General features: G+C 58.7%; 2 protein-coding genes across 2 annotated transcripts in view; one reads left to right on the top strand and one right to left on the bottom strand.

Annotated features, from left to right (window-relative positions):
- The first annotated feature begins 7,644 nt into the window (after positions 1-7,644).
- CUNH19orf81 (chromosome unknown C19orf81 homolog) lies at positions 7,645-16,009 on the top strand. Its single transcript, XM_047079020.1, has 5 exons — positions 7,645-7,834; positions 13,004-13,076; positions 13,184-13,304; positions 14,833-14,972; positions 15,814-16,009. The coding sequence occupies exons 1-5, from the start codon at positions 7,768-7,770 to the stop codon at positions 16,007-16,009; spliced, it is 597 nt and encodes a 198-aa protein (XP_046934976.1). The 5' UTR covers positions 7,645-7,767.
- A 2,909-nt stretch (positions 16,010-18,918) lies between these two features.
- SHANK1 (SH3 and multiple ankyrin repeat domains 1) overlaps positions 18,919-27,191 on the bottom strand; it is a 40,711-nt gene continuing 32,438 nt past the window's right edge. The window contains 4 exon segments of the mRNA XM_047079221.1: positions 18,919-19,633; positions 21,566-22,644; positions 22,646-24,735; positions 26,654-26,750. Of these exon segments, the coding sequence (XP_046935177.1) occupies positions 18,919-19,633; positions 21,566-22,644; positions 22,646-24,735; positions 26,654-26,750 (3,981 nt within the window).

Raw genomic sequence — 27,191 nt, 5'->3', positions numbered from 1 at the left:
CCCCAGCTCCCGTTGAGCTTAGAGACTACAATTCCCGACGGGCCTCGCGCTACCGCGGCTAAAGACTTCACAGACCCGGCGCTGTATGGGCTGCTGGGAATTGAAGTCCTTCATGCTTCTCCCGGCTGCAGAGAGGATGGGAATTTTTTTCGGAGGTGGAGGGGGGGGGGGTTATGAGATGCCGGGGTCCCAAGGCGCTGCAGGGGGGAGGAATGATGTCCTGGACCCCGAGAGGCCGCGGAGTCCTAAGTCCTCAAGGGCCATGGAGTGGGTAAGCGATCCCCACCTCCGGGGGATCGGTGGGTGAGGTTGGGGTACACCTAGGTGTTTCGGGACCCCCCTTTCTAGGGCCACGTGCCCCTCCCCCGGGGCGGCCAGCAAGCGCTGCGGCACCCGCACTCGCGGGGAGGAGATCCGCGCGCCTCTGCACCTACCCCCGCCCCTACGCGCTGGGGCCTCCCCCCAGGATCGGCCTGGGGCGGGGGCTGGGGCAGGGGGGAGGGGGGAGGAGCGGACTCACCCGGAGCCGCCGCCGCCGCCGCCGCCGCCGCCGCCGCAGCCCCGCGCGCCCGCCGCGGTGCCCGCTCGACTCCTCCCCCCGCCCCTGGCGCAGGTCCGCGGCTCCTCCCCTTGCACCCCCTCCTTCCTCCCCTCCGAACCTGCGGCTTGAGAGCAGAAATCGCGCGGCCGCAGCGAGGAAGGAGGGAGGTTTCCCAGGACCGAGGCGTCCGAGACCCAGCTCTCTTACACAGCGGAAGATCCAGCTGTCTGGGATCGTGACCCTCTGCGCCCCAGGATCTAGGGGTCCAGGCCCCCCCGCCCCTCTTCTCTCAGCTGGAAAAATCTGGGACCCCAGTCACTTCTCCCAGAACCCAGGGTAATGACTTCCCACCCCCCCTCCATTCTCAGATCCAGGAATCCACTCCTCCCCTGGCCCTTCCTTCACAGGACCCGGGACTTGGAGTCCTCCCATCTGGGGAGTTCTGGAGGCTGGCGGTGGGAGGGGAGGCGGAGCCTCAGAGTTAGCGGGTGTGGAGAATCTCAGCCCGGTGTGAGGTCCTAGCAGGGACCTGGGTTTGGATGCCTGCCTGGGCCGGCTGCTGCCTTTGTGCCCTCGCGCTCTTTTCTCTGAGGTCGTTTCCTCGTCACAAAAAAATACAGAGACAATAAAACGGTCTCCTAAGGGATCCAGACGTTTGAAAAAACCAGGCAACGTAGATAAAGCCTTGGCACCGAATAGGTGCTTAATGAACCTTGCTCAAAAGCACCAAGTAATTGTTACTGCCATATTAATAGCGGTTGATGATAATTGCCACTGCGACTGAGCTGAGTGCTTTGAAAGCGCTTCCTTGTTTAATCTTCACTGGCCCTGTTAGGTGGGTGCAGTTATGCTATCCCCATTTCACAGAGGAGGAAACTGAGGTCCGTAGAGGTTTAAATCCCTTGGAGAAGGTCCAGAGCCACAGAGTCACAGGCAGCAGCCGGCAGGGGTGGCTGGGATGAGCCACAGGCTTCCTTTAGTGCTGCCTCCCCTACTCCCAGTGACACTCATAGAAATATAATCTCTTGGGTAAAAAATTATTTTGGGGGCTTCCGGGTGGCTCAGTCGTTGAGCGTCTGACTTGGGCTCAGGTTTTGTTCTCAGAGTTGGTGGTTCGAGCTTTCACATTGTGGGCTGTGCTGACAGGGCGGAGCCTGCTTCTGATCCTGTCTCTCCCTCTCTCTGCCCCTCCTGCGAGCTCTCTCTCTGTTTCTGTCTCTGTCTCTCTCTCGTTCAAAAATAAATGAATAAACTTAAAAAAAAGAGGGGCAGATTTTCCAATTCCGCTCAGCCTTGTTTAAAAAGCATTTTTCTTCTTCTGCCAAGGCAACTCTAAGACAAGTTCCCTAGAGCCTCCCTTTAACTGGATCCCACCCCCTCCCCACCTATCGCTACCTATGTATACGTTTGCAGTTACTGTCACCCCGTAGAATCCCCCAGGAGTGCCTCCCGGGTGCACCTTGAATCCTATCCTCAGTGCTTTTTCGTTCTCCCCGATAGACCTGCATTTGCACCCAGGGAAGCTGGCATGGGGGGCGCATGCCCAGATGTATGCACACAGACCCCACATGGCAGTCCATGAGCCCACTCACAACTAGACCTTCGCACCCAGCTGGCCTGCCCAGAGTCCACAGGCAGCCCTGTTCTGGAAGAGATACACAGAAGGAAGTGTGCAGCAATGCATACACCCAGAGATGTCTACACACGTGGGCTTGCCAGACTTCTGGGACACGTTTCCAGAGAGACATCGACTCATGGACTGGCGGCTGTGGTGTCCCGGTTGTGCCTGTGGTTTGGGACATGGCAGGGCCAGGGTTCAAATCCAAGGTCTGCTCTCAATATTGCCTGTGAATTGCTTATATTCTCAGTGCCTCAGTTTCCCCATCTGTAAACGAGGGTAGTTTTTTAAAAACCCAGATTCCACGTCATTAAGTTATTTTGAGGATTAAATTAAATTCACATGAGATGCTAAAAAACAAAACAAAACAAAACGGGGGCGCCTGGGTGGCTCAGTCGGTTAAGCGTCCGACTTCGGCTCAGGTCACGATCTCACGGTCCGTGAGTTCAAGCCCTGCGTCGGGCTCTGTGCTGACAGCTCGGAGCCTGGAGCCTGTTTCGGATTCTGTGTCTCCCTCTCTCTCTGCCCCTCCCCCGTTCATGCTCTGTCTCTCTCTGTCTCAAAAATAAATAAATGTTAAAAAAAATTAAAAAAAAACAAATAAAAAAAAGGTTCCTGTTTAGTATTGTCATAATTAATACTTATATGCATTTGCTCATATACTTTTTATTTCTTTATTTTTTACCTATTCGTTTTATTTATTTATTTTTTAATTATTTGTAAATTAATTTGTAAATTAATTTGTAAATTAATTTGTAAATTAATTATTTGTAAATATGAAACTTACTGTCAAATTGGTTTCCATACAACACCCAGTGCTCATCCCAACTTTTTTTTTTACCTTTTTTTTTTTCAACGTTTATTTATTTTTGGGACAGAGAGAGACAGAGCATGAACGGGGGAGGGGCAGAGAGAGAGGGAGACACAGAATCGGAAACAGGCTCCAGGCTCCGAGCCATCAGCCCAGAGCCCGACGCGGGGCTCGAACTCATGGACCGCGTGATCGTGACCTGGCTGAAGTCGGACGCTTAACCGACTGCGCCATCCAGGCGCCCCATTTTTTACCTTTTTAACGTTTATTTTTGAGAGGCAGAGAGTGAGCGGAGGAGGGGCAGAGAGAGAGGGAGACACAGAATCCGAGGCAGGCTCCAGGCTCCGAGCTGTCAGCACAGAGCCCGACACGGGGCTTGACCTCACGGACCGTGAGATCATGACCCTGAGCTTAAGTTGGATGCTTACCCGACTGAGCCACCCAGGCGCTCCTCTTTATTTTTTTAAAGTAAACTCTACACCCAGCACGGGGCTTGCTACTCATGTGGCAGAGATCAAGAGTCACATGCTCTCCCAACTGAGCCACCCAGGCGCCCCTTACATTCTTTCTAACTGCATTTGACAAGCGAGGAAATTGAGGCTCAGAGAAGGGAAATGTCCTGCCTGAGGTCACACAGCTGGGAAGTGTCAGCGTTGAGATTCGAAACCCACGTGGGTCTGAATCTAGACCCTCGCCCTCTGCCACTACGCCACTACGATGTTTGCATCCAGGAAGTGTGAGGACCTTGCCTGTTGTAGCCCCTGGGAGTGTGGAATTGCACAGAGTGCTGGACGGGGAACCGGGAGACAGAGTCCTCTGTGTTCATTTAATCCCATCCATGCAGCCATTTGTGAAACACTTACTGAGCATCTGCTGTGTGCCAGACCCTGTTCTAGGCACCAGGGATCCAGCTAGGAGCAAAGCAGACAAAACCCCCAGCCTTGGGAAGGCCCAGGGTCTAGTGGCGGAGACAGGTAATCACCAGATAACTATCTGTATGTATTAGAGTCAATGCGTGTCCAAGAAGGAGGTCATGGAAGGCTCCCCCGACGAAGTGACCAAGTGACGTTTGAACTGAGCTCTGAAGGGTGAGTAGGTATACACCGGGTGAAGATGGGGAAGAGATGGGGAAATACTCCAGTGGGCAGGACCGTCCCATGCAGGGTCCCGGGCAGGAGGGAGTTTGGCTCATGGAGGACTGCCAAACACCTGAGCTCTAGGGGGCGGGTAGCACTTTCTTTTGTTTATTGTCGCGTCCCTCCTGCTTGACACGTTGTCTGACACACCGTGAGCAGCCAATAAATATTGACTGTTTGAATGGAGGAGTGAACAAGTTCAAGAGGAAGTAGAGGAATGTATGTATGGACGGACGGACGGGCGGACGGACGGATGGATGAGTGGTGGGCTGGAGGATGCATCTATGTGGGTGGGTGGATGAAATGATAGTTGGATGGGTGAATGAATGATTCAGCGGATGGATGGATGGGTGGATGGATGAGTCAATGGATGAATTTGTATCAGTCCCTACGGATTCACACACCAATGTTCCCAGAGACACGCACACGTGTGTGTACACAAAGGTTCACCTCTTCTCCTGGTGCTGACCCCGGAGAGGACACACACGGAGAGGCTGGCCACGCTGGCCAGGGCCTGTGTGGATGAGGACGCAGGGAGGCAAACCCTCTGACCAGGGCTACAGCCGGGCCCCACCCCCACTGCGGCACTGACATAATTTCTGGAATAGGAAGAAAATGCCGATTCAGGGATTTTTGTCCCAGGCTGGGAGCCAGGCCAGGGAGTGGGACAGGAGTAGCCCGAGAAAGGATGAGGTGAGTGGTAGAGGGAGGCATGTGCGGCTAAGACAGACAAAGGGGACCGAGAGATAGAGAGATAACAGAGAAGCAGAGATAGGGCAATGGAGACAGAGACATTCAGAAAGCTGCAGAGACACAGAGAATAAGAGATGAACGCAGAAAGAGACACACGACGTAGAAATTCAAATTCAGACACAGGGCGAGATGAGGCAGGGTTCCAGTGACAAAAGAGGGAGAGAGAGAGACAGAGAGAGACAGAGAAATGGAGACACAGAGAGACGGAAACATACAGACCCAGATGCTCGAGGGGAGAGAGACAGAAACAGAGAGACAGACATGGAATGACACCCAAAGAGGGCAGAAAGAGAGCTTCAGAAGAGGCAGCTAAAACGAGGCTCAGAGAGGGGAAGGCATTCGCCCAAGGTTGCACAGTCTGGACGTAGCATTTGATGCTGGGTCTGTTTGACTCGAGTCCATTCCATGTTCTCTTCTTCACCCTATGTTGCCTCGTGAGGACCAAAAGGCACACAGGCAAGTGGGGTTGAGACTGCTGAGCATGGGTCACAGCAATAGGAACAGTCATTCATTTACCCACTCAACGCATCCCGGCTGGGGTGACCCTGGAGAGTCAGAGATAAATTAGGAGCTTCTGGTCTACCAGGGTAGGTAGACCCCCGCTCTGGAGTGACGGGGAAGAGCATTCCAGGCAGAAGGCACGGGAGGTGGAGAGTGAAAACAGGACCAAGGCGGGAAGGATTGGAGAGTGTTTGGAGGGGTGAGGTGGGAGAGGAGGGTGGGACCAGAGGGTGCAGATCTCACATGTTCATTGTCTGGGGGCACTGGGGAGCCATGGGAGGGCTGCAAGCTGGGGAGGGGCAGGTCAGCTCAGGGAGCAGAAAGACCCGTGTGGAACCCTTTGGGAAGGAATGAGGAGGGGGAGGGCAAGGGTCCAGGCAGGAGAAGACGAAGCCTGCGGGTCAGAACCGTGGGAATGGAGAGGAGAGGAAGCAGGAGAGAGAGTCCGCGGGCAGGAGAGCTAGAGCTCGAGGGGCTGTGGGGGCTCTTGGGCCTGTTGTCATGGGAATGAAAGATGTCTCCCGTCCTATAGGGATGGGGCTGGCCGCCGGAAATGGAGAAAGACCGCCTGATGGGAGAGAAAGACATCAGGGTGACTAAAGGGAGTCAAGGCCACAGAGGAACGGGAACTGAGTCTCTTTAAGCGAGGATTGTTTTCTTTTTTAATTTTTTAAAATGTTTATTCATTTTTTGAGAGAGAGAGAGCATGCGCAGGGGAGGGGAAGAGAGAGAGGGAGACACAGAATCTGAAGCAGGCTCCAGGCTCTGAGCTGTCAGCACAGAGCCCGACGCGGGGCTCGAACCCATGAAGTGTGAGATGATGATCTGACCCAAAGTTGAATGCTTCACCGACAGAGCCACCCAGGCGCCCCTAAGCGAGGAATGTTTTAACTGGCAATGACAGAGACTCAAAGGACTTCAGCATAACAGGGAATTAATTGAGTGGATGACAGCTTCAGGCATGGCTGGATCCAGGTTTCCCAATCACCATCATCAGGAATCTGTCTGCATCTTTGGTTTCTGCTTTCCTCGCCAGGCACGTTCTCTCCCCGTATGGTGATGTGATAGCCCCCGGCAGCTCCAGCCTCGACTCTGACCAGCCTGGCAACCTTGCTGGAGAAAGAAAGATCCTCTTGTATCCAGCAAAAGTCCAGGGGTTGACTCTGCATTCTAGATTGACCTTTAAGCTCGCCCCTGAAGAAATCGCTGAGAAAATCAAGGTGTCACTAGGCTAGAAAGCAGAGAATCTATGCGTATCAGGGAGGAATAATGGGCATTCAAGGCAGAGACCAGCTGGGAGTGGAGATCAGAGGAACAGAGATACAGGTAACAGAGACAGAGATGGAAGGACGGACGGCATAACTAAGCAAGCCCAGTCTCTTCTCTCACAGTTCCTGCTGAGACCTCTGCAGACTGAGAAGAAAGAGTTGCCTTAGGGACACCTGCTTGGCACCGCCCTTTTACTCCTGCACTCAGGTGCAGGCGCCCCCCGGACCGTTCTCCTCTGGACCCAGGAATCCAGGCTCTCTTTCCTTCCTCCCTTAGACCCAGAGGTCCAACCCCCCCCCCCCAACGACCCCCTGCTCCTTCCTCCCTCCCAGCCAGGAGATGGAACCTCCAGCCCCTCCCCCTCCCTCTGGAGGTACCATGGCAACCAGGTCCCCTGCCCAGCTTTCCCCCCACCCCATATAGAATCCCATTTCTGTTTGAATCTGGCCTGTGTCTAACCAGTTCCTGCGTGAGACAGGGATGAGCGGAGGGCAAGTGGGACCAGAAAAGGGATGACCGAGGGCAGGGGAGCCAGTTATGAGAGAAGAGAGATGGAGAAAGGAGGCTGGGGAGAGGTGGGGAGAGAGGTAGGGAAACAGAGAGGTAGGCTTGGAGAGAGGCAGACTCTGAAGAGGGCCGGAGGGCTGGGGAGATGGTGGGGAAACTAGCTGAGGAGTCTAGGGGGATGCAGGGAGAGAGGGGGAGAGAAGTGGGCGGGAAGAGGGCAGAGAAATCAAGGGAAAGAGTGGAGGAGAGATGGGGAGAGATCAGGGGGAGGAGATGGGGAGAGAGTAAAAGCGGGAGGGTGGTGGAGACATGGGGAGAGAAAGAGGACCGGGGAGGGAGAGAGGCGGGGAGAGGCAGAGTCCCGAGGAGATCTGGAGAGACAGAGGAAGACACGGGAAAGTGGCAGAGAAGGAACCGGGGCACACAGCATTTGGAACTCGTGGGGTTCCCAGAGGTTAGGGGAATCCACATTCCTATGTGGTCTCAGCCTTCCAGTTCTTCCGTGGTTTTCCCCCCGGGCTTCAGAGAGAAGGAGGAGGAGGCGGCCGTGGAGAGAAGGAGCTGGAGTGGGTGGGCGAGTCAGGGTTCTTCTCCCCATCCTCCTGAGACATGCCTCACCCGCCTTCCCAGGATGCAGCAACAGGTGGAGACCCTGTGCTCCTCCACCGCCGGCAACCCCAGCATGCACAGGGAGGCAGGTACTGAGCCTTGTGAGTGCGTGTGTGTGTGTGTGTGTGTGTGTGTGTGTGTGTGTGTAGGCAGGGGGGATTTCCTTCGTCCGTGCACTGTGTGGTAACATTGGCCTGCAGTGTGGCCTTAAGCGAGTCACTGGCCTACCAGAGAGCCATCCCAGACTCTGATGTTGACCAGATTCCTGGGTGGCACCCTTTGACCCTTAGATCACATGTCTCATGAACCTTTGCGGTTCCCTGGCCGATGGTCTGGACCCAGAACTACATTTCCCATGAGCCTCTGGGGCCTTAACACCTCTTCTGAGGCTGTGGCCTCCCTAGGTGCTCTGCCCTGGTCCCTCACGCTCCCCTTTTCCCCCTCACTGAGCTCAGCAGCTAACCCCAAAGCCACTCCTCCTCCGTCCTGCCCACCTTCAGTGGTCCCACTGCCAACATGGCCAGTGGGCTAGACCCCAGATACTGCCCACCCCCCACTTCCGCCCACAGCCTTTGGTCCCCAGCCCCATCTTCCTGCCCGCTCCCGTTGCCCCGTCTCCCTGCCTTTCCATCCCCACAGCCCCAGCTCAGGTCTTGTCCTCTTCCTCTTTCCCTACCTAACTCCCGGTCTCCGGTTTCTCTCCTCAAGCCCATTCCCCATTTGGCTCCTGGGGGGTCATCTGACTGCCAGCACTGACCCTGTCCCTCCTCTGCTCACACCCCCCCCCTTCCTTCTCCAACACTTCTGGGATGGAGTCCCAGCCCCTCAGCCTCAGACCCTGGGTGGTGGGCCACAAGCTGACAACTTCAAGCTCATGCTCCAGGGCTCCCTACTTGCCCCCTACACACGTCATTCACTCATTCATTCATTCATTCATTCACTCAATCAATATGTATTGAGGATGCATTTGGCTAGCATGTAATAAAAATTGGACTTAGTGTAGAAGAAAGAACAGGAGAGCCACCATCACTCAAAAGGAAGCCTGGGAGTGGGGTGGGGTTTGGGTTTGGTGGAGTCAGCAGCTCAATGATGTCACTGAGAACCCAGCTTTTATTTCCCTGTGTTTTAGTCCGGGATGTGTCTCCCTTGCACACCAGCCTGCTTACCTCATGGCCACAAAATGGCTGCCACAGCTCCAGGCATCACTTGCAGAGGGTTGTCCGTCTTAAGAGCCCCCACATGATCCCTCCTCACGTCTTTTTGGCCAGCACTCAGTCACCCACTCACTCTTGTCTCAACCCCCGGCAAAAAGATTATCATGATTATTTTAGTCAGCGGTCCTCAACTCTGGCCCTACATAAGGTGGGAGGATTTAAAACCAAAACATCTATACCCAAACCCGCTTCAGATCCAACTTAACCAGAATCTCTAGGACTTGGGTCCTTGCACCCATAGTTTTTGAATGCTTGCCAGGTGATTACAACAAACGGTAAGAGTTGCAAGGCATTGGTTCAAACCGGATGGGATGCCTTCGGAGAAAGGAGAGTGGGGAGCCTCCCCTGAGCTGCATGGACGAGGGATGGACACTTCTCAAACGGGGGGAAGAAGGATGGGAATGGCCGAGTGGGCGTCTTTTCCGGGCGTCAGCTACAAGAGCCTACTCTGTGCCACGTGCGCAGACATCCTCGTGGCAAAGCAAGTGCGTTTCTGTCCTCAGGTCTCTTTTAGTGTCTTTGAAGGCCTCTTTTCCTTTGGAGATCCCTGCCCCACATCATCTCTAATCTGGACTGAGGCACCCGCCTGACAAATATAATTTATGTTTGGCTCCAGAAAAGTTGAGTGGAACGGAGTTGACGAGTTGGCCAGTTTTGTAGATCAGTATTTGTTCATGTCAGCTTTGTGGCTTTCTTGGTGGTACTTTGGGACGAGTGACCCTTTTTAACTTATCAGGTTGGCATCGGCCGACAGAAAGCCGGTGGCGGGACGCCTGGGTGGCTCAGTCAGTGAAGCGTCTGACTCTTGATTTCAGCTCAGGTCATGATCTCATGAGAGATCATGAGATCATTTGTGAGATGGAGTCCCACGTAGAGCTCTGTGCTGACACGTAGAGCCTGCTTGGGGTTCTCTCTCTCTCTCTCTCTCTCTCTCTGTCTCTCTCTGTCTCTCTCTCTCTCTCTGTCTCTCTCTCTCTCTCTGGCTCTCTGCCCCTCCCCCGCTCACACTCTCTGTCTCTCTCAAAATAAATAAATGAAAGAGAGAAAGAAAGAAAGAAAGCCAGCCCGTGGGTCCCAAGCGCTTTGCCTATGGTGCCTAATGAATGAAATGACCCAGCCTGTTCTCATGCAAAGAGGGCGGACATGAAATACACCATCTCACAAATAATTAATAACCTACAAATGAATATGTGCTTCTTAGCTTGGGGCTGAAGAGAAGTCTGAGAAGTTCCTGCGGATGGCCATATTCTCTTGTGCTTAAAGACCTTAGCCCCTGGTGGTCCTCTGCATAGACATCTTTTTCCTGCCATTTCTTTATTTGGCAAGCTCCTCCTTATCCCCAGGTCTTACTGTAGACATTACCTCCTCCGGGAAGCCTCCCCTGATTGCCCCTAGACTGGGCTTCCCTTTCACCTTGTGACACCGCCACCGTAGCTCGTATTGCCCGTTGCACTGACTGCTTCCCCCACCAGACTGGGACCTTTTGGAGGGTAGAGCACATTGTCTAGACGAGAATGGAGGACAGACAGCAGACTGGGGAGACTGAGAACACAGAGTCTGGACCCAGACGCCTAGATTTTTATCCCGATTCTATCACTTACGGCTGCGTGACCTTGGGCAAGTCACGCAATCTTTCTACGCCTCCGTGTCATCAGAAAGTAGTCGTGAGGATGCAGTGGAAAACACTTTTGAAAGTGGTTGGCTTTTTATTTTATTTTATTTTTTTAAAGTAAGCTCTACGCCCAATGTGGGGCTTGCACTCAAAACCCCGAGATCAAGAATTGCCATGCTCTCCCGACTGAGCCAGCCAGGTGCCCCGAGTGCTTGGCTTTTTAAAAGGGATTGTAAACATATATGGGGCGCCTGGCTGGCTCAGTTGGTTAGGCGCCCGACTCTTGGTTGCGGCTCCGGTCATGATCTCACGGTTCACGAGTTCAAGCCCCGCATCAGGCTCTGTGCTGACAGCGCAGAGCCTGCTTGGGATTCTCTTTCTCTCCCTCTCTCTCACTCTGCCCTTCCCCCTGCTCTCTCTCTCTCTGTCTCTGTCTCTCAAAATAGATACATAAAATAAAAAAACTAAATAAAAAGGCCTATAAACATATAGCTATTATTGTTATTCCATGGATGGATCTGTAGGGATCCCGGTGTTGGAGGGGTGTAGGGGAGGCCAGTACAGCTTGGAGAAGTCAACAGGGGTTACCGCATGCAGGGCCCGCGCTTCCCAAACGGGATCTTGCTAAAATGCAGATTCTGATCCCATAGGTCTGGGGTGGACCCCACAACGCTGTGTCTCAAACAAGGTGCGGCTCCCCAGATCACGCACTGAGGCGCAAGTCCCCGCCTCGGGGAGGACTTTCTTCTGAAGGCGAGAGAAAGCCGCCGCTGGTTTGTGAGCGAGGGGCGCTGAGATGGAAAGATCGTCCCAGCTGCCCTGCGCAAACAGATGGGAAGGTGGAGGATGGGGACCAGAGAAGGGGCTTTCCGATGGTACAAGCTGAGCTATGTCAACACCCCGAAAGTCAAAGACCGCCAGGAGCATAGCTGTGACATAGCGTGTGCTGGAGACAGCCTGTCCCTGCTCGCAAGAGCCGATTGTTAAGGTTTGCAAGCTGGTTGTTAAAACCGTGGGGAGCATGAAATTGGTCACGGTGGGTATATCGACAGCGTGAAAACTGGCAAATGCTACAATCTGTGCGTGTGTGAGAGAGACAGAGAGACAGAGAGACAGGGAGCGTGACATTAATGAAACATTTGAGAGCGAGAAAGAGATTAATTAAACATTTACCAGCACACCACTGAGTTTATTGGCTTGTACCGAGGGAGTCCCTGACACACGGAATGCCCTAGGAGGGGCTGTTAGGTTAGGTGACTTTGGGAGCCCTCGGGGGAGCAGGCTTGGGATGCTGGCAGGAAGCGGAGGCAAGTCTGTGACGCAGGAGGAATGAACGGCGCTAACACCGTGGGCGGGAACGAAGCAGCATCAGCTCTAAACCAAGCGGAGGCTCTTTGGTCATTTTGTGGTTCGGGCGGTGTTCATGTTCTGTCGTGTTGAGACGAGGCTCCGGAGTGGCCTTATTTTTATCTCGGCCTGCCCTGGTCACAGAGAGGCCTCGGCTGACGTCGGTGCTCCGTGAAATTGTTTATGGCCTGCAGGAGCGTGATCAGCGTCACGACCTGCTCTCTGTTCGGCAGCCCCAACAGAGAGACACCCCCAAACGCAATGGCGTCAAGACGAGAGCGCGACAGGGGATCGGGCGGTCCCGCTTGCTGGGACATCCCAGCCGCATGAGATGACGCGGGGACCCGGGTTCCCGCCGCATTGTTGCTCTAGCCTCGCGGAAGCTGGCTTGTCGCTACGGTCACGCTTCCGTCCGAGGGAAGGGGCAGCGAGTCCAACACATGAGCCCAAAGTTGCACCCCTCCCTCCCCCAACACCGGCGGCGAGAACTCGCTCGCATGGCCACACGCGGCCGCAAGGGATGCTGGGAACTGAGGTCTCTAGTTGGGCGGCTGTGTGCCGGGGAAAACCCGAAGACTGCAGAGGAAGGGGAAAACGGATTATGGGGGACAACTAGCGGTTGGCCACAAGGCAGACCAGTTAGTCGAGGGAGGGGTCGCCTAGAAGCGCCGATCGGCGGCTGTTGTCGGTCTGGTTGGCCTCAGGAGGCCGGTTCTGAGACGGTGAGAAAACCACACACCCGGTTCACATGGTGTTGGGGGTGCTGCGGCATGGGCCGCAAAACCGGGCGAGTCCCTCCCTCCGTCTTCCTCCTGCCTTGCAGCCCCCTCTCTAGCGCCCCCTGCAGGCAGAGCCTAACGGGAACCCAGCAGTCGGAGCAGAGCAGGGGTTAGGAGAGTCCCCGCCCGGGGGTCACGGACGGAGTGGATGCAATGGGGCGTTGGGAGCTGAGAGTCAATAAATAGCTCGGTAACTGGCGTGAGAGCCATTCGGGAATGGTACGGACGACACTCGGGGAAGCCCGCTGAAGCCGAATAACGTCTGAGGGGTGCGCAGGGCGGCTGACACCCGGTCTCCATCCCCAGGAGCCCTCCTTGTGGACATTGAGACCCTAGAGGAGACGCAGACTCGGAGCCTGGGCGGGCCTGTCAGATCCTCGTGAGTGGCCCCTGGTCTCGTGACTTCTGATCTCAGCCCCCCCCTGGGGGGCGATGACAGCCCCCTCCCTGACCGCCGAGGTCCCTGCCCGCTCGCTCTCTCCCCAGGAAGCAGTACCTGCGTCAGGTCATTGCAGAATACGAGGCGCTGGACCGAGAGCTACCATGCCTCCGGAGGTTTCCCACACCACCCGCTGCCCAGCCTCTCTGTCTGTGCATGGAGACCTCAGTGAGTGGCCCCCTGCCCCTGGGACCCCAGACCCCCAGTCTCTGCACAGCTTGGGTGGGACGATAGAAAGGGAACAGGCTCAGAAATGAGGGGGGCAGGGCTTCAATCTAGGCTCTGCAGCTGGCCAGCTGTGGGCTCGGCACAGGACAGGTCGCTAAAAATTGATTATGAATTTGTCAAAGGGTCAGACGTCACATTTGTGACCTGGGATTTGATGACCTGGGAGGGGCAGAGAGAGCAGGAGAACGAGGGGCAGAGAAGGGCTGAGACTGAAAGGCAGGTGTCCTAGGGGCACCTGGGTGACTCGGTTGGTTAAGTGTCCGACTTCTGCTCAGGTCATGATCTCACGGTTTGTGAGTTCAAGCCCCGCGTTGGGCTCTGTGCAGCTCAGAGCCTGGAGCCTGTTCAGATTCTGTCTCCCTCTCTCTCTGCTTCTCCCCTGCTCACGCTCTGCCTCTCTCTCACTCTCTCAAAAATAAACATTAAAAATTTAAATTAAAACAAACAAACAAAGGAAGGCCAGTGACCTGCTAATCGATCCTATGCAATTCTGTTAAGTTTGCAAATACAGCAGAGACTCAAGATGAAACCCATGTCTTGGGCAGATTCGGTGAACCGGTCATTCCCGGTACAAATCCTTTGGCGATCGCTGCCATCGGTCAGCAGAGGTATCTGTTAGGTTCTCGCTCAAAAGTTACCTGAGAAGAGCTGACCTTAATGGGACGCTTCCCGTGTTTCAGGCACTGGTCTCAGACGCACTCCCTCAGGTGATCTGTGTGACTTTACCCCAACACAGAGATTGTTGTCCTTGTTCTAGGAGCTCATTCCGAGCCCATCCCTCCTCTTCTTTGTGGCTTTGGACAGGGGACCCCGCCTCCTCCTCACATACATGGCACAGCTTGCCTTCCTGGCGGTGACCGATGTCATGATGTCACCCTATTTTCTCAGCAATTTTTTATGTTCTGACGATGGGATATCACCTTCCGGATGGTAATCTCACGCTAAAAATGTGGTTAGTGATCAATATGTTTCTGAATGACAAGTCAAACCCCCTATGACCCTTATTGTTATTATTATTATTTTTTGCAACCGGACATTCCTTAAAATGCTGATAGGAACATAAACGGAAACGTGTACAACTTAAATCCTTGCGGGATCTCTAAGAGCCGCTAAAAGTCTGCTCTCCCGCGCAGGTTGCTGGAAAAGTTTTTGGTAGGCTGGTAAAGCGGACCAAATTGGCGAATTATTTAAGCCAACTGCTCATTGACTACTGGCAAATCCGCCTGGTGAGAACTGATATTTTTGGAGAAAGACCTAGAATGACAGCTGATGCTTTTCTACCTGAGAGATGCCTGTTCCCCCCGGGTCTGACTAGGGCGATAGGCTCCCGAGATAGAGTGTGAAGCTTGCCCCTCAAATGTCACCGGGGATTCTGGCAGGTTCTACAGGTGGGTCTAAGGTGGGGGCTTCCGGAACCTTGCTGCCCACGAGTGTCACATGCTGAGGCGCTCTCTCCTGACTCCTCCAGCCCCAGGAGGACTTTACCCATCTGGAGGTGCTGGAGGCTCTGGAGGCCGAGTTACCCGGAGCCATGGAGAGCGGGCGCGTGACCAGTATCCGTTTTGAAAATACGAACGTCATCTGTGGGACGGCGGGGTGCCGGGACAGGTGAGTTTGTGGCGGATCCCAGGCTGGGAGCGACCGGGAAGGGCCTGGCGGCGGGGAGCAGGTTGGAGGAGGTGAGGGGTGTGGCCTAGGGAGGTGGAGGGAGGGGCGGAGCCAGAGCCAAGGCGCCGAGTCCCACTCGGGGCCCGGAAGGGAAGGAGAGCCGGACTGAGTCTGGAAGCACCGGATTTGGGTCCGGCTGGTGGTGAAAGTGCGGGACGACGGGGCAGAGTGTGAGAACCGGGAAGGGGCGGAGCCGAGAGTGAGCGCAGGGCGGGGGCAGGGCCAGGTGAGATCAGAGAGCAGGTGGGATCTGGAGTGAGGAAATGGACTTCGAGGGACCCACGTGGTGACCTGGACGGATAAAACCGAGGCGTGGGGTCGGAGCCTGGGAAGGCGGCTATGAGGGGGCGGAGCCTGGGCCGAGCACATCGAAAGAGTGGGGCCACGAGTGATCGGGTGGGCAAGGGACCTGGAGGGTCGGGTTGGGGGCGGCACCGGGAGAAACCTAAATCTGGGGACGCGCCTGAGACTCACTGAGGGGGCGGGACTGGACAAAGAAAGGGGCGGGCCCTGGAGCGGCGGTTCGAAAAGACGGGGAGCCTCGACAGACGACGACCAGGGGACAGAATTAGATTGAGAGAAGACGGGACCTAGAACGACCCGTGCGAGGGTCGACGTCCGGGTGGACCTCGGCGAGAGGTCAGGGCTGCCGAGGGGTTTCGGGACAGAGTGACGGGATGAGGAGCCCGAGTGGGTAAACGAACAGGGACCAGGCAGGGACCACCAGCGATTCCCTTCGGTCTCCGCCCCGTCCCTGTCCTCATGGCCCCACCCCTCGCAGGTGGCTCATCACGGTCGCGGACTTCCAGACTCGCTCGCGTCTGCTGCGCTGCGGCCTCCGCCTCCGCGGGCTCGAGCACCCGCTGGTGCGCCACGACGAGCTGCTGCTGGCCGATTACCGCCTGCACCTGCGCCGCTCCCTGGTCCGGCGGCGCATGCTCGAGGCCCTGGGGGCGGAGCCGACCGCGGAAGTCTAACGCTCGGGGGGCGGGCCCCGGCTGCGCTTGCACGCCGCCCAGCTGGCTCGGGCTACCCCCCGGGAACCCCCGAGGGTAGGGGGCGTTGCCTCCCCAGGAAGGAGGCGGGGCCGGCTCGAGGGGGGTGGATACTGTGAGTTTAATTATAAAGAATGACCTGGTACAAAAGCCATTTCTCTCTGCAAAATCTTGGTGGGGAGTCAGGGCGAGGGAGGTGACGGGGGAGGGGGGTGGGGGGGGTAGGGATGAACCCCCGTAATATAATCCCGCCTCCCTCATCTTCCCCCAGTCCCTGCAAACGGACGCCTGGGTCCCGATCCCTTGAGGGATGAACTGAGAGGCTCGCGAGAGGGAAGACCCGGGTGGGCGCCGGGGGCTTTCAACCCATGCCAATCCCTGTCTCAGCGAGAACCTGACGTCCTCATCCTCCCCCCTCCTTTTTTCTTCTCCCACCCCCCTTGGAAGACAATTCTCGGGCTTTTATTTCAGGTTTTTTTTCTGGATTTTTTTTTTTGTTGTTGTTGTGTGTGTGTGTGTGTGTGTGTGTGTTCTAGGGTTTTTGTGTTTTTTTTGTATTTTGTATTTTCATTATTGTTCCTCTTTTTGCTTTATCTTCTCCACCCCGCGCTGCCCCATCCAGTCCCTTCCCCACCCCCCACCCCGACCTCTCCTCCCCCCTCCCCACCCCCTACACCCTCCCCAACCCCGCGGCACCCATCCAGAATGAACAAGCCCTTGATAGACGGGCGCCGCGCAGGCCCCCTGCGGACGGGGGGCATCCGACAAGGGGGAGGGGGCGGGTAGGGGCCCAGCGCGACCTCTGCCCCCCTCCTTGCCATCCCTCCCCCCTCCCACGACCCTCCCACATGGTTCCCCGCAGATCCCTGACGTGGTGAGGGGAGAGGGCTGCAAGCACCCTCCCCCCCATGGACGGAGCGCCCCCCCCTGGGGGGTAGGGGGCAGCAGAGGGGGAATGGGCTTGGGGAAAGGAGGGGGAGCTCCCTTCTTTGGCAGCTGAACATGGAGGGGACCTGAGGGCGATGCCCTCCCCCCTTTACCCACAGTAGGAGAGGGGGCTTCTCAGGGGAAGGGGTGGCTTAAAGTTCCCAAGCCCCAGGAATAAAGGGAGTGGGGGTGGGGGAGCGTGCAGGAAGGAACAGCCATGCTGGAGGGAGAGGGAGTTTCTCTGAGAGAAGGAAAGGTCGGGGGGTGGGGGGGTCTTCGTGCAAAATGGATGGAGAGATGGTCCAGGAAGAACTAGGAAGAGCGAGACGAGAGAGGGTGTGCAAGAAGTCACAGACTGGAGCAGGGAGAAGAGGAAGAATGGACGCCACAGTGAGCAACAAGGGGGCTTGCCTAGGGTCTTCTCTGGCCAGAAGGAGAAAGGAGTGTGGAGAGGGAAGAAAATAGGCAGGGTCAGAAGGTCTGCACGAGCTGTTCCTCCACAGGAACAAGAAGTAAGGATGCTCGGAAAAGCGGGGATAGCCCAGCCCCAGAGTGTGCGGACGGAGACACGTGTGCAGAAGGAGAGAGGTGGTAGGGTTCCCCCGGGAAGATGGAAAAAGTCACCCAGGAGCCGGCGAGGACAAGCAGACATTCGAGAATGAGTGTGCAGCAAAGCCACGGCGTGCAGGAACATTGTCAGAGGAAGGACCCGGCTTCGCGAGAGCAGTGAGAGCGCTCCAGAGGCTGTGTGCAAGAGTGAGGGTGGGAGAAAGTGCACAAAAGAGAATGAAGCAGGACGGAGATCTGGAAAAGAAGGGTGCAAGGGAACGGGGCGGGGGGGGGGGGCTGGCTGGCGAAGAGGAAGGGAATGAGCATTTGAAAGACAAGCAGTTCCTGGGGGGGGGGGCGGCAGGCGTACAAGATGTACAAGAAATGACAGTGTGAGAAGGGGGGGGCAGGGAGGTGCAGGGGAGTGTCCCTGCAACAGGGACAGGCAGGTCGAGTAGAAATGTGGGGGTTCAAGAAGGGGCTAATGCTTAAAGAGAATGGATGGAAGCGTGTCAGGAAAAGTGCACGGGATAGCAAGTGTGCAAAAGCTGAACAAAGGCAGGTGTGCTCCGGAGAATAAGTATGCGTGCACAGAGTGTGGGAGGGGGTGGGGGAAGGGGTGTCCCAAGTGTGTCTGCAGCAAGGGTTTAGAGATTTTCAGAAGTGAGGTGTGCACGGGAGGGCACCAAGGACAAGAGTCTGAGAGAGTAAAGGTATGGAATGTGGCAGAAGAGAAGAAATGCAATGTGGGCTAGGGAAAGCAGGGGGGGCGGGTGTTTGAGCGCCGAGAGGGCCTCGCGAGCCGGAAGCGAAGGCGGAGTGTGCAAGACAGCGAGAGGGCAAATTTGTGCAAAATTGTAGCCCGGGGAGAAGAGAGAGGCAAGCAGGCGTGCAAAGGGGCGTGCAAGAGGCCGGGGTGGGGGGCTGCTGTGTGTGTGTGCTGGGGAGGGGGGAGGGTGGGGAGAGCCCAGGGGCCTGGAGAGGGGGGGAAGGGTTGTTAGAGGAGCGGCAGGTGGTGGAATCTGAGGGCACCCCCTTCCCCTGCGGCCGGGGACAAACCCCATCCAATCAGGCTCAGGGCTGACCCCCTATGGCTCTGTCTGTTCCCCCTCCCCAGAACCGACCCTTCCCTCCTTCTCCATCCCCCTCTGCGATTTCCTCCATCACCACCCCCCCCCCCTGCTCCCTGCTTCACACACAGTCTTGTGTCAGCTGCCCCCTCCTGTGAGGTGCAAATGTCTGGCCGGGGATCTGGCCACCCGGTGACCTCCGGCCTTGGGAGACGAGGGCAGGGCAGGGCGCAGTTCTAGCAGAGTCCCTGGCCCAGGGGGAGATAATGACGGTCAGGGGTCAGAGGTCAAGAGGCCAGTAGGCTCAAGGGTTCTGTGGACGGGCTGGTCCGTCCAGGCCAGCCATCACCTCTCCAGGAAAAATTTGAGAGCCCGGTCGATGTTCATGCGGTGGCCCACCCTGGTCACGCCCAGATCGACGTAATCCTCCTTGGTCAAGGCGGGCAGATGGGAGCCATCGATCTCGTGGTCCAGGAACTGTGCTCGGTGCTCAGCCAAGCCCAGCCACTCGAGCCAATCAGCCACGTCGAACTTGGTCCAGAACCCCAGAGGTTTAGCGCCGAAGGGCTTGTCCGGGGGCAGCGAAAGCAGGCGGGTTGGTGAGAGGGAGCGGGAGGCCCCTGACAAGGCTCCACCAAGCCCCCCGGACATCCCGGGGTGTGGCGGCACAAAGACGGGGGCGAAAGGGTCAGCGGAGCCTCCTGCCCCTCCGGTTGGGGAGCCACGGATGTCAAAGAGGCCCGGGTACAAGGGTCCAGAAGGCAGGATGGGCAGGGACGAGGGCCTGGGCGCAGGGCTGACCTTGTGCTCCGAGGCGGGCAGCAGTGAGGGGCTGGGGGCCCGGCGGAGCAGAGGCGGCCGCATCTCGAACTCCACGCCCTGGAGGTGGCGGGTGGACGTGGAGGAGGAGGCTGAGGGTGACGTGGCCCCCGGAGCTGCAGCGGCGGAAGGGGAGACCCCAGTTCCCGTGGGGAGTGGCGGCAGAGGTGGTTTGGGCCAGTTCTGAAACAGGCTGCTGACGGGTTTGGAGAGGAGCGAGGGCTGGGAGTCTTCGGAGAGTCTGGAATGTGACAAGGGGGCAGGGGTGGAGGCAGGGGGTTTGGAGGGCAGTGGCGGGGTGAGAGAGAGGCAGGGGTCAAGACACAGGGGAGAGAAGAAGACACACCGGAGCCAGGGCGGAGAGATGGGAAGAGATAGAAGGGGCGACGGGGGCAAGACAGATGGCAGGACAGAAGTGAAGGGAGAGAAGAACGAGAGGTCAGGGAGAGGGTGACAGTCAAGAGAGATGAAAGAAAAAGAGACATTAAGTGCTAATAATAATAATCGCCACCACTCACTGATGCTCACGTGTGCCAGGCATTGTTCCAAGTGCTTTACAGATCGCATCTCAGTTTATTCCCCAGGGCAACCCTGATGCAGGTTACTATTATTATCAACAGCACAGAGAGGTTAAGCAACTTGCCTAAGGACACACAGCCAGGAAGTGGCAGAGCCCGGTTATATGGCACCGAAGTCTGAGCTCTTAACCACTACTCTATACTGCCTTTTGGGGGTATGGCCAGTCACAGCAGAGTGGAAGACAGGGAGACGGTGAGAGGGGAACAAAAAGAAGGTGAGCGTTCAGGGGAGAGAGATGGAAGGGGACAGGGGACAGAGAAAGGGGGGGAGAGATGAGGAGAGGGAGATGAAAGAGAGAAGAAACAAGGGGAGAAAAAGGTTCCCCTCATCCCTTTCGCTCCCTTCGGGGACAGTCCTGCCTCAGGGCCTTTGAACTGGCCTAGCTCACTTCCCCCCAGGTGGCCATGTGATCTGCTCCCTCCCGTCCTCTAGTTTCTGTTCTTCTAGCTGGTTATTTGAGAGGCCTTCTCTAACCATCCCCCATCCCTGCCTCCTGGGGGGGGGGGCAAGGGACAAGCTCCCTGAGGGCCAGGCTCCACCTGTCCTGTCCACTGTGGGGGCCCCGTCACCCAGAAGGGCACCCAGCACATACAGCAGGTGATAGTCAGTGAGGCACCTGTCGACTAAATACAGCGTCCTCTCCTCTACCCGGAATACTTAAAAAGAATCAACAGGTTGCCCTGGGATCTCAAAGGCCTGGTAAAACCACATTCAACCATCGCCAAAAGGGCATCGGACCCTCAGAGTTCGAGTGAGCTCTGCAGATGGACAAGGGCAAGGGTTGGATTAAGAAACCTCTCGTCACTCCCTCCGTGGGCCCGATTCAGGAATGTGACTCCACTTTCCCCAAGACTAGGAGCTCCCAGGGACGAACTGAGCGCATTACTTCGAACGAGCTCGAACTCGGTGGCGATCCTAGCTAAGCTAGCTGCCTTGGGAAACTTGCGCACGATCCCGCAGTTGTCCGGTTTTACTCGCTGGGCTCTGGTGAGAGGCCCCTCTCCCCTCTCCCCTCTCGTGTTCTAACCACAGCCCACAAGCAATCGTCTCAAAAACCCTTTTAGGTGGGTACTCTCCCGTCCCCCTTCTACGGAGGGGTGGACGCCTTTGCCTAAGGTCACGCAGTTGGGAGTCGGGGGCTGAGACCCAAGCCCAAGAAGCCCGGCTCCAGGACCACACTCCAAACACGCTGCCCCCTAAAAGCATCTCATCTTGAGCCGCACCGGGTTCAAGGGACTCGAAGACTTCAGGGACTGTCAGAACTGACAACCCACCATGAAAACGAGACATCGGCAAGTCGTGCTCTGGTCTCTTTTGTCAGTAACTTTTTTTCTTCCTCATGGGATGTGGGTTGCCACGGTGATGGGAAGAGACCACAAAAGCTCCTGAGATAAAGTATCTGTGAAAGCATGCTTCTCTGGGGACAGACTTCGGCAAGCCAGCCTGGTTTCTGTGTTCTCTCTGCCACCTGGGACCCCCAAAGGACACAGCTAGGGGGAAGGGAGACCCTGCTGCCCACAGCATGGGCCCCTCTGGCCTCCGTCACCAACCAGCAGCCCCCCGCCCCCTGCCCCCCCCCCCCCGCCCCGCTCACCTCTGCCGCTGCAGGGAAGAGGTCCTCTCGGGGACGTAGCTGGCTCCCCCGTGGTGGCTGTCCCCGCTTCCCCCGCTGCCTCCCCGGGCCCAGGGCAGAGCGCCACCAGCTGCCGAGGAGCCCCCAAATTGCTGAAGCTTGGAGCTGAGTTCACTGATGATGCTGGCTTTTACTGTGGCCAAGGCTGAGGCCTGAGGCTGGGCCAAGGGCCCGGGCAGGGGTGGTGGCGGTGGGCCCGGGCCCTCCTCCCAGGGCAGCAGCTTCCGAGGCAGAGAGGAGGCTGATGGCAAGGGCACGGGTGGGCCTTCTGGCTCTATAGCCACCGGACCCCCGGCCATACCCGCCGATGAGGGTCCTGTGCAACCGCTCAGGGCCAGCAGCCCATCCGTTCCAGCCCCCGTCACGGAGACAGTGGGGCTGGTGGGAGTGACAGGGTCCCGGAGTCCCCCACTAGGGCCGGGCCGCAGGCCTCCGCTGGTCCCCAGAGCCCGGCCCCGGAGCTTGGAAGGAGTCATGAGCTGCGGGGGGTACGGTGGCCCGGGAGCACCACTCCCCCCGAAGGCCTGGCCGTCCAGGTAGGCCACATACGTGTCCAGGAGCTCCGGCCCACTGGCCACACCGGCCCCGCCGCCGCCGCCGCCGCCGCCGCCGCCTCCGGCGCTGCCACCGCCTTCGGCAGAAAGGCTGCTCAGTGTGGACGCGCTGCTGATGGTCTCCAGCGGGTGGTCACTGCTGCTCCGACTGTCCACCTCCTCGATACCAGAATCCGTGCCAGGCGGCGGGTCGGGGCCAGGCTGTGGGGCCGGGGGAGCGGGGGCGGCCGGGGCCGGCGGGCCTGGCGGAGGGGGGTCCCCGGGAGCCACGGGGGCCCCCTGGGTCAGTGTGGCCACCTCGCTGTCGTAGGAAGTCAGGCTGGACGCCGTGGAGTCCAGGGTGGGAGGCGCGGCGGCCACGGCGGGCGGCGGCACGGGGGGCAACGGGGTGGTTGGGGTCGGGGGGTCCGGCAGCGGGTGGGGAGGCCCGGGTGTGAGCGGCGACTCTGGCTTCTCGAAGCTGTTGGAGAACTCCAGAGGCGGGGGGCAGCGGTTCCACAAAGAGGAATTCGCCGTCTTCCACGTCCACCGAGGGAGCGGGGGGCGGCAGGACCAGCAGGGGGAGCCCGTTCTCTTCGCCGCCCCGCGGGGAGGTGGGCGAGGGCGGTACGGACCGGCGCGGGCTGGGAGGCGGAACCCCCGGCCCGTCCTCCGAGGGGGGCCCCCTTCCGCCCGCGCCGCCGGCTCTGGGCTGGCAGTTCTCGAGGAACCGCACGTGGAGGGGCAGCCGTTCCGGCTCCTCGGGGGCCCCCGACCTCCACGCCTTGCTCACCCCGGGGTGCGGGGCCGGGGGCTCGGGCCCCAGCTGCAGGAGGAGGGGCCCGACCCCGGGAGCTGTGGGGGGCAAGCGGTGCAGCAGGGAGCGTCGGGCCGCTGGAGGGCTGGCCGGAAGGGACTTCTCCTGGCTGCCCAGCCCTGCCCGGTACCCCAGCTCCCGGCGGGCGGGGTCCGGCGGTGAGGCCCCCCAGAGACGCAGCACCGGCTCGTGGTGGGCGTGGGGCGAGTGGTGGTGCGGGGCGGGCGGCGGCGCCTCGTAGCGGGGCGATGGGGGCCTTGGAGGGGGCTGGGGGGGCCCGCCGCCCTCCGAGGACTCCTTCAGCGCCCGCTCTCGGGCGGCCAGGGCCAGCCCGAGCGGGGAGGCTGGGTCCAGGGCCTTGCCGGTCAGCGGGTGGACCAGGGGTCGGGGCGGCAGGAAGCTGGTGAAGGCGCTGCTGCCCCCGCTGCCCGCGTAGGCTCGGCCCCCGGCCCCGTAGCCCCCGTAGCCGACGCCGCTCCCCGCGCCGGCGGACTCCAGCCGGAGGTAGGGCTCGGCGGAGAACATGCCCTCGTCGATGGATTTGGAGTGGCGCAGCCGGGGGCCCGGGGGCGCCCCGGGGCCCAGCCCGCCGTCGCCGCCGTCCTCGTCCCCGGCGTCGGTGGAGAGGAAGAGCGTGGACCGCCGGCGGGCTTCGTTCTGCCAGCCGCCTTCCCTCCGCGCCGCGCCCACCAGGGCCGCTCCGAACTGGCTGGTGAAGTCGAGGGTGGCCGGGCCGCTGGGCGAGCTGGGGGTGGGCACCGGCGAGGGCGACGGCGGCACCGGCGACATGGCCGGGGCGGGGCTGGGCGCCGAGGAGCCCCCGCCCCCGCCGGCCCCGCCGGCCCCGCCGCCCCCGCCCCCGCCCCCGCCGCCGCCGCCGCCGCCGCCTCCCGCGGCCTCGGGCTGGGTCGGGGGCTCCGCCTCGGTGCTGCTGCCCTGGCTGCTTCGGCCGCTGCTACTGGTGGACGGAGCCTTGATGATGATGGTGGGGATGGGGATGGAGTTCTTCTCTGAGGGCGCGGCCGCGGCGGGCGGCGGCTGCGGGGACGCCGGGGACGTGGGCGAGGGGGCGGGCGGGAGGCCGCCGCCCTTCTGGGGCTCGCCTTCGACCTTGGTCTGCTTGACCAGGGGCCCCTTGCGCCCGCGGCCCGAGCGGGCTGGCACGTACATGGCCGCGCTGGCCGCCCGGGGGGGCAGCTGGAAGTAGCGCAGGGCCGGGGCCTGGGAGGAGCCGATGCCCCCGCCCCCGCCGCCGTGGTGCGACGGGGACGGGGCCCCCGGGGTGGGGCCGGGCCCGCCACCCCGCCAGCCGCGCAGGCTGGGCTGCGGCCCCAGGGCCAGTCGGGGCGGGGGGTCGTCGGGAGAGCCGCCCGTCTCCATCTCCGGGGGATGAGGGGGGTGGGCGTGGTGGTGGTGAGGCTGGGGGGGCGGGGCGTGATGGTGGTGGTGGTGGGGCGGGTGGTGGTGGGCGGGGGGCAGGGGCCCGCTGTGGTACAGGCTCTTCTCACGGCCCCCTACACGCGTGTCGGGAGGGGAGGGCCCATCGAAGGACGCAGGGGAAGAGGAGGGGAGGGGGCCACCCGAACTGGGGTTGAAGGGCCCTCCTCTGGGGGATGGGGTGAGGCGGCCCGAGGAGGAGGGGGCCGGAGGTGTGCTGTAGGGGGGCTCCGGTGGGGACGTGGTGGGCGGCGGAGGGATGTCCTCCGAGCCAGGCACAGACAGGCTGCGGCTGAACTTCATGGCTGGGGGTGCTAGGTAGGGTCTATCATCTTCTGCAGCCCCTGGGAAGACACAAGGGATCCAGGAGAGTGGGGGGAGGGGGTCACAGGGCTGCTAAAACTGTAGTCGCAGTATTAACGAAACCATTAAGAAGGAGAAGAAGAATGCCGATAAACACGACGACCCTTAGCAAGCCTACGCTGAGACCCTCGCGCAAGGATTAGTCCAGAGCTTCCCCAGGTGCGACAAGCGCGCTCGACCACACAGGTTGCGCATCGCACGACAGCAACCGGCAGAGGGAGCGAGGGGGTCGGGGTGGGGCGCAATTCAGCTGAACTTCCGCCCCGTGCCAGGAGGGGGCGCCTTTTGCTAACTCGCACGGAGGCACGTTAAGCGCCAGGGGTGGCTGGGGGTGAGCAAAAGGGGCTGGAGGCGAGGGGGAGAGAGGTACCATGTCCGCGCGCGTCGCCGTAGGTTTCTTTTCATGGAGACGCAGAAAGGAAATGCCATTAGCACATCAAACCTGCGATTTCACAGGCGGAACGGCTTAGGGGGAGGCTAACGTTTAGGAGGCAGAGCCGCCTTAGAGGTAAGCAGTGCTGGGTGGATTTAGAGGGAGTCGAGATTAGGTACATGATGGGACACAAACGCAAGACTCGCACCGGTGGACTGTGGACGCTGGAAGGAGGAGAAAAGCTTAGACCCAGTTAGCAAAAGGCCTCAGAGTGGATGGGGAGAGCAAAGACTTTTGCCTACTCATCACTGCCAGGGCTCAGGCTTTGACCGTGTCCTCACCTCTGACTACTCTGTCTCCCCTGGGGTCATCTCAAGCCGCGTCCCGGATCATTCACTCCCTCTCTGCTGAAGACGCCTGTGTCTGTCCTGGGGCTCAGTCCTCTCCCCTGAGCTCCAGGCTCCTATATCCAAATGCCACATCTACTCGGATGTCCCGCTGGCCTCTGAGACTTAGCAGGCCCCCGACTGTACCCCTGATCTCTTCTGACCCCATAGTCTCCCCCATCGGAGCAAATGGTGGCTCAATCCTACCTCAGGACCTTTGTCCCGGCCGTTCCCGCTACCTGGAATGCCTTACTGCCTTATACCCACGTGGCTCTCCCCTTCATTTCCATGTCTTAAAGATTTTTTTAAATGTTTATTTAATTTAGAGGGAGAGAGTGAGGGGGGCAGAGAGAGGAGGAACGAGGATCCGAAGAAGGCTCCGCACTGTCAGCACAGAGCCTGATGCGGGGCTCCAACTCACGAACCGTGAAATCATGATGTGAACCGAAGTCGGATGCTCAACCGACCGAGCCACCCAGGCGCCCTTCATTTCCATGCTTTGGCTCAAACCTGCCTCCCAGAACTCCTGACTTCTCTTATTCTGCTGTTCCTCCCCCCCCCCCACACACACCCCCCAGAGAACTTAACACTGTGAACATACTATATCATTGTCTTGTTTCTTAACCTTATAAGCCAATATCTGTCTTCCCCTGCTGGAAGGAAAACTCCACGAGGACAGGACCTTTTGGTCTGTTTTGTTCACTGCCATGTATCACCAGCAGTCTAGGACATGTGGTAGGGGGTCAATAAATATTTGTAGAATGGATGGATGGATGGATGGATGGATGAAGCCAGATATGAGAAGGCACCAGGGTCTGTGGTGGGGGCTTCAACCCACTCCATCCAGGCGGGAACAATAAGGTGCCCATTTTCTAGAGGCAGAACCCAAGGCCCAGAGAGGTGAAGCTCCCTGCCCCAGGTCACACAGCTAGGAGGGACAAAAGCCAGGATCCAAACGCAGATTTGCCCAAACAACAAAGCCTGAGCTCTTTGCCCAACTCAACGGAACCGTGGTCACGTACGGAAGTAGGAAAGAACATTTCAAAGCCCCATTCATTTCTCCCGTAAACTGTCACCCTCCCCAGCCTCCCCCTCCCCCGCTGGCATCCATTATACCCCCCCCCCTTCTGGGTGACATACCGATAGATTTTTGCCGGAGCATAAGCCCGGGTCCTGGAGGCAGGTAAGAAGGACGTTCATAACTTGGCTGGGAGCGGTGGTGCGGATCGAAGCTTGACTTCGGGGTCGCAGTCGGGGAGGAAAGACAACAGAGAAGGATGAGTCTGGGTGTGAAGTCTCACGGCTTCACCGCACAGCTAGCCCCCATACCTTCTCCAAGCCTCTGCAGGAAGGGTAAGAGGCATCGAGGAGGCAAAAGGGAATTCTGGCGAAGGGAAGGGTTTCTGAGTTTGGGCAGCGGGGAGAAAGAAAGGAAAAGAAAGCAGATTCTCAGTCCACCCAGATCACCAGTCTGGGTCTTTTCTCCATTCCTGCTGTCAGCCCCTCCCCAAGTCCAAGTCCCCACCGTTCCTTGCCTACATGGGCCGCAGTAGCGTCTTTTGTCATCCTGCTGCCACCCGTGTCCCCATCACCTCTTTCTGTTCTGCTTTCCATGCAAGAGGCAGAGGGATCTTTCAAAAAGAAATCCAGGTCATGTCATTGCCCTGCTTAAAGTCCT

The sequence above is a fragment of the Lynx rufus genome, unplaced genomic scaffold (assembly GCF_022079265.1).
Source record: "Lynx rufus isolate CCGP_SWC_20201006 ecotype Redwood Valley unplaced genomic scaffold, mLynRuf1.p SCAF_16, whole genome shotgun sequence".
Classification (NCBI taxonomy): Eukaryota; Metazoa; Chordata; class Mammalia; order Carnivora; family Felidae; genus Lynx; species Lynx rufus.
The sequence above is the reverse complement of the archived record's forward strand: the minus strand, read 5'-3'. Positions and strand labels throughout refer to the sequence as shown.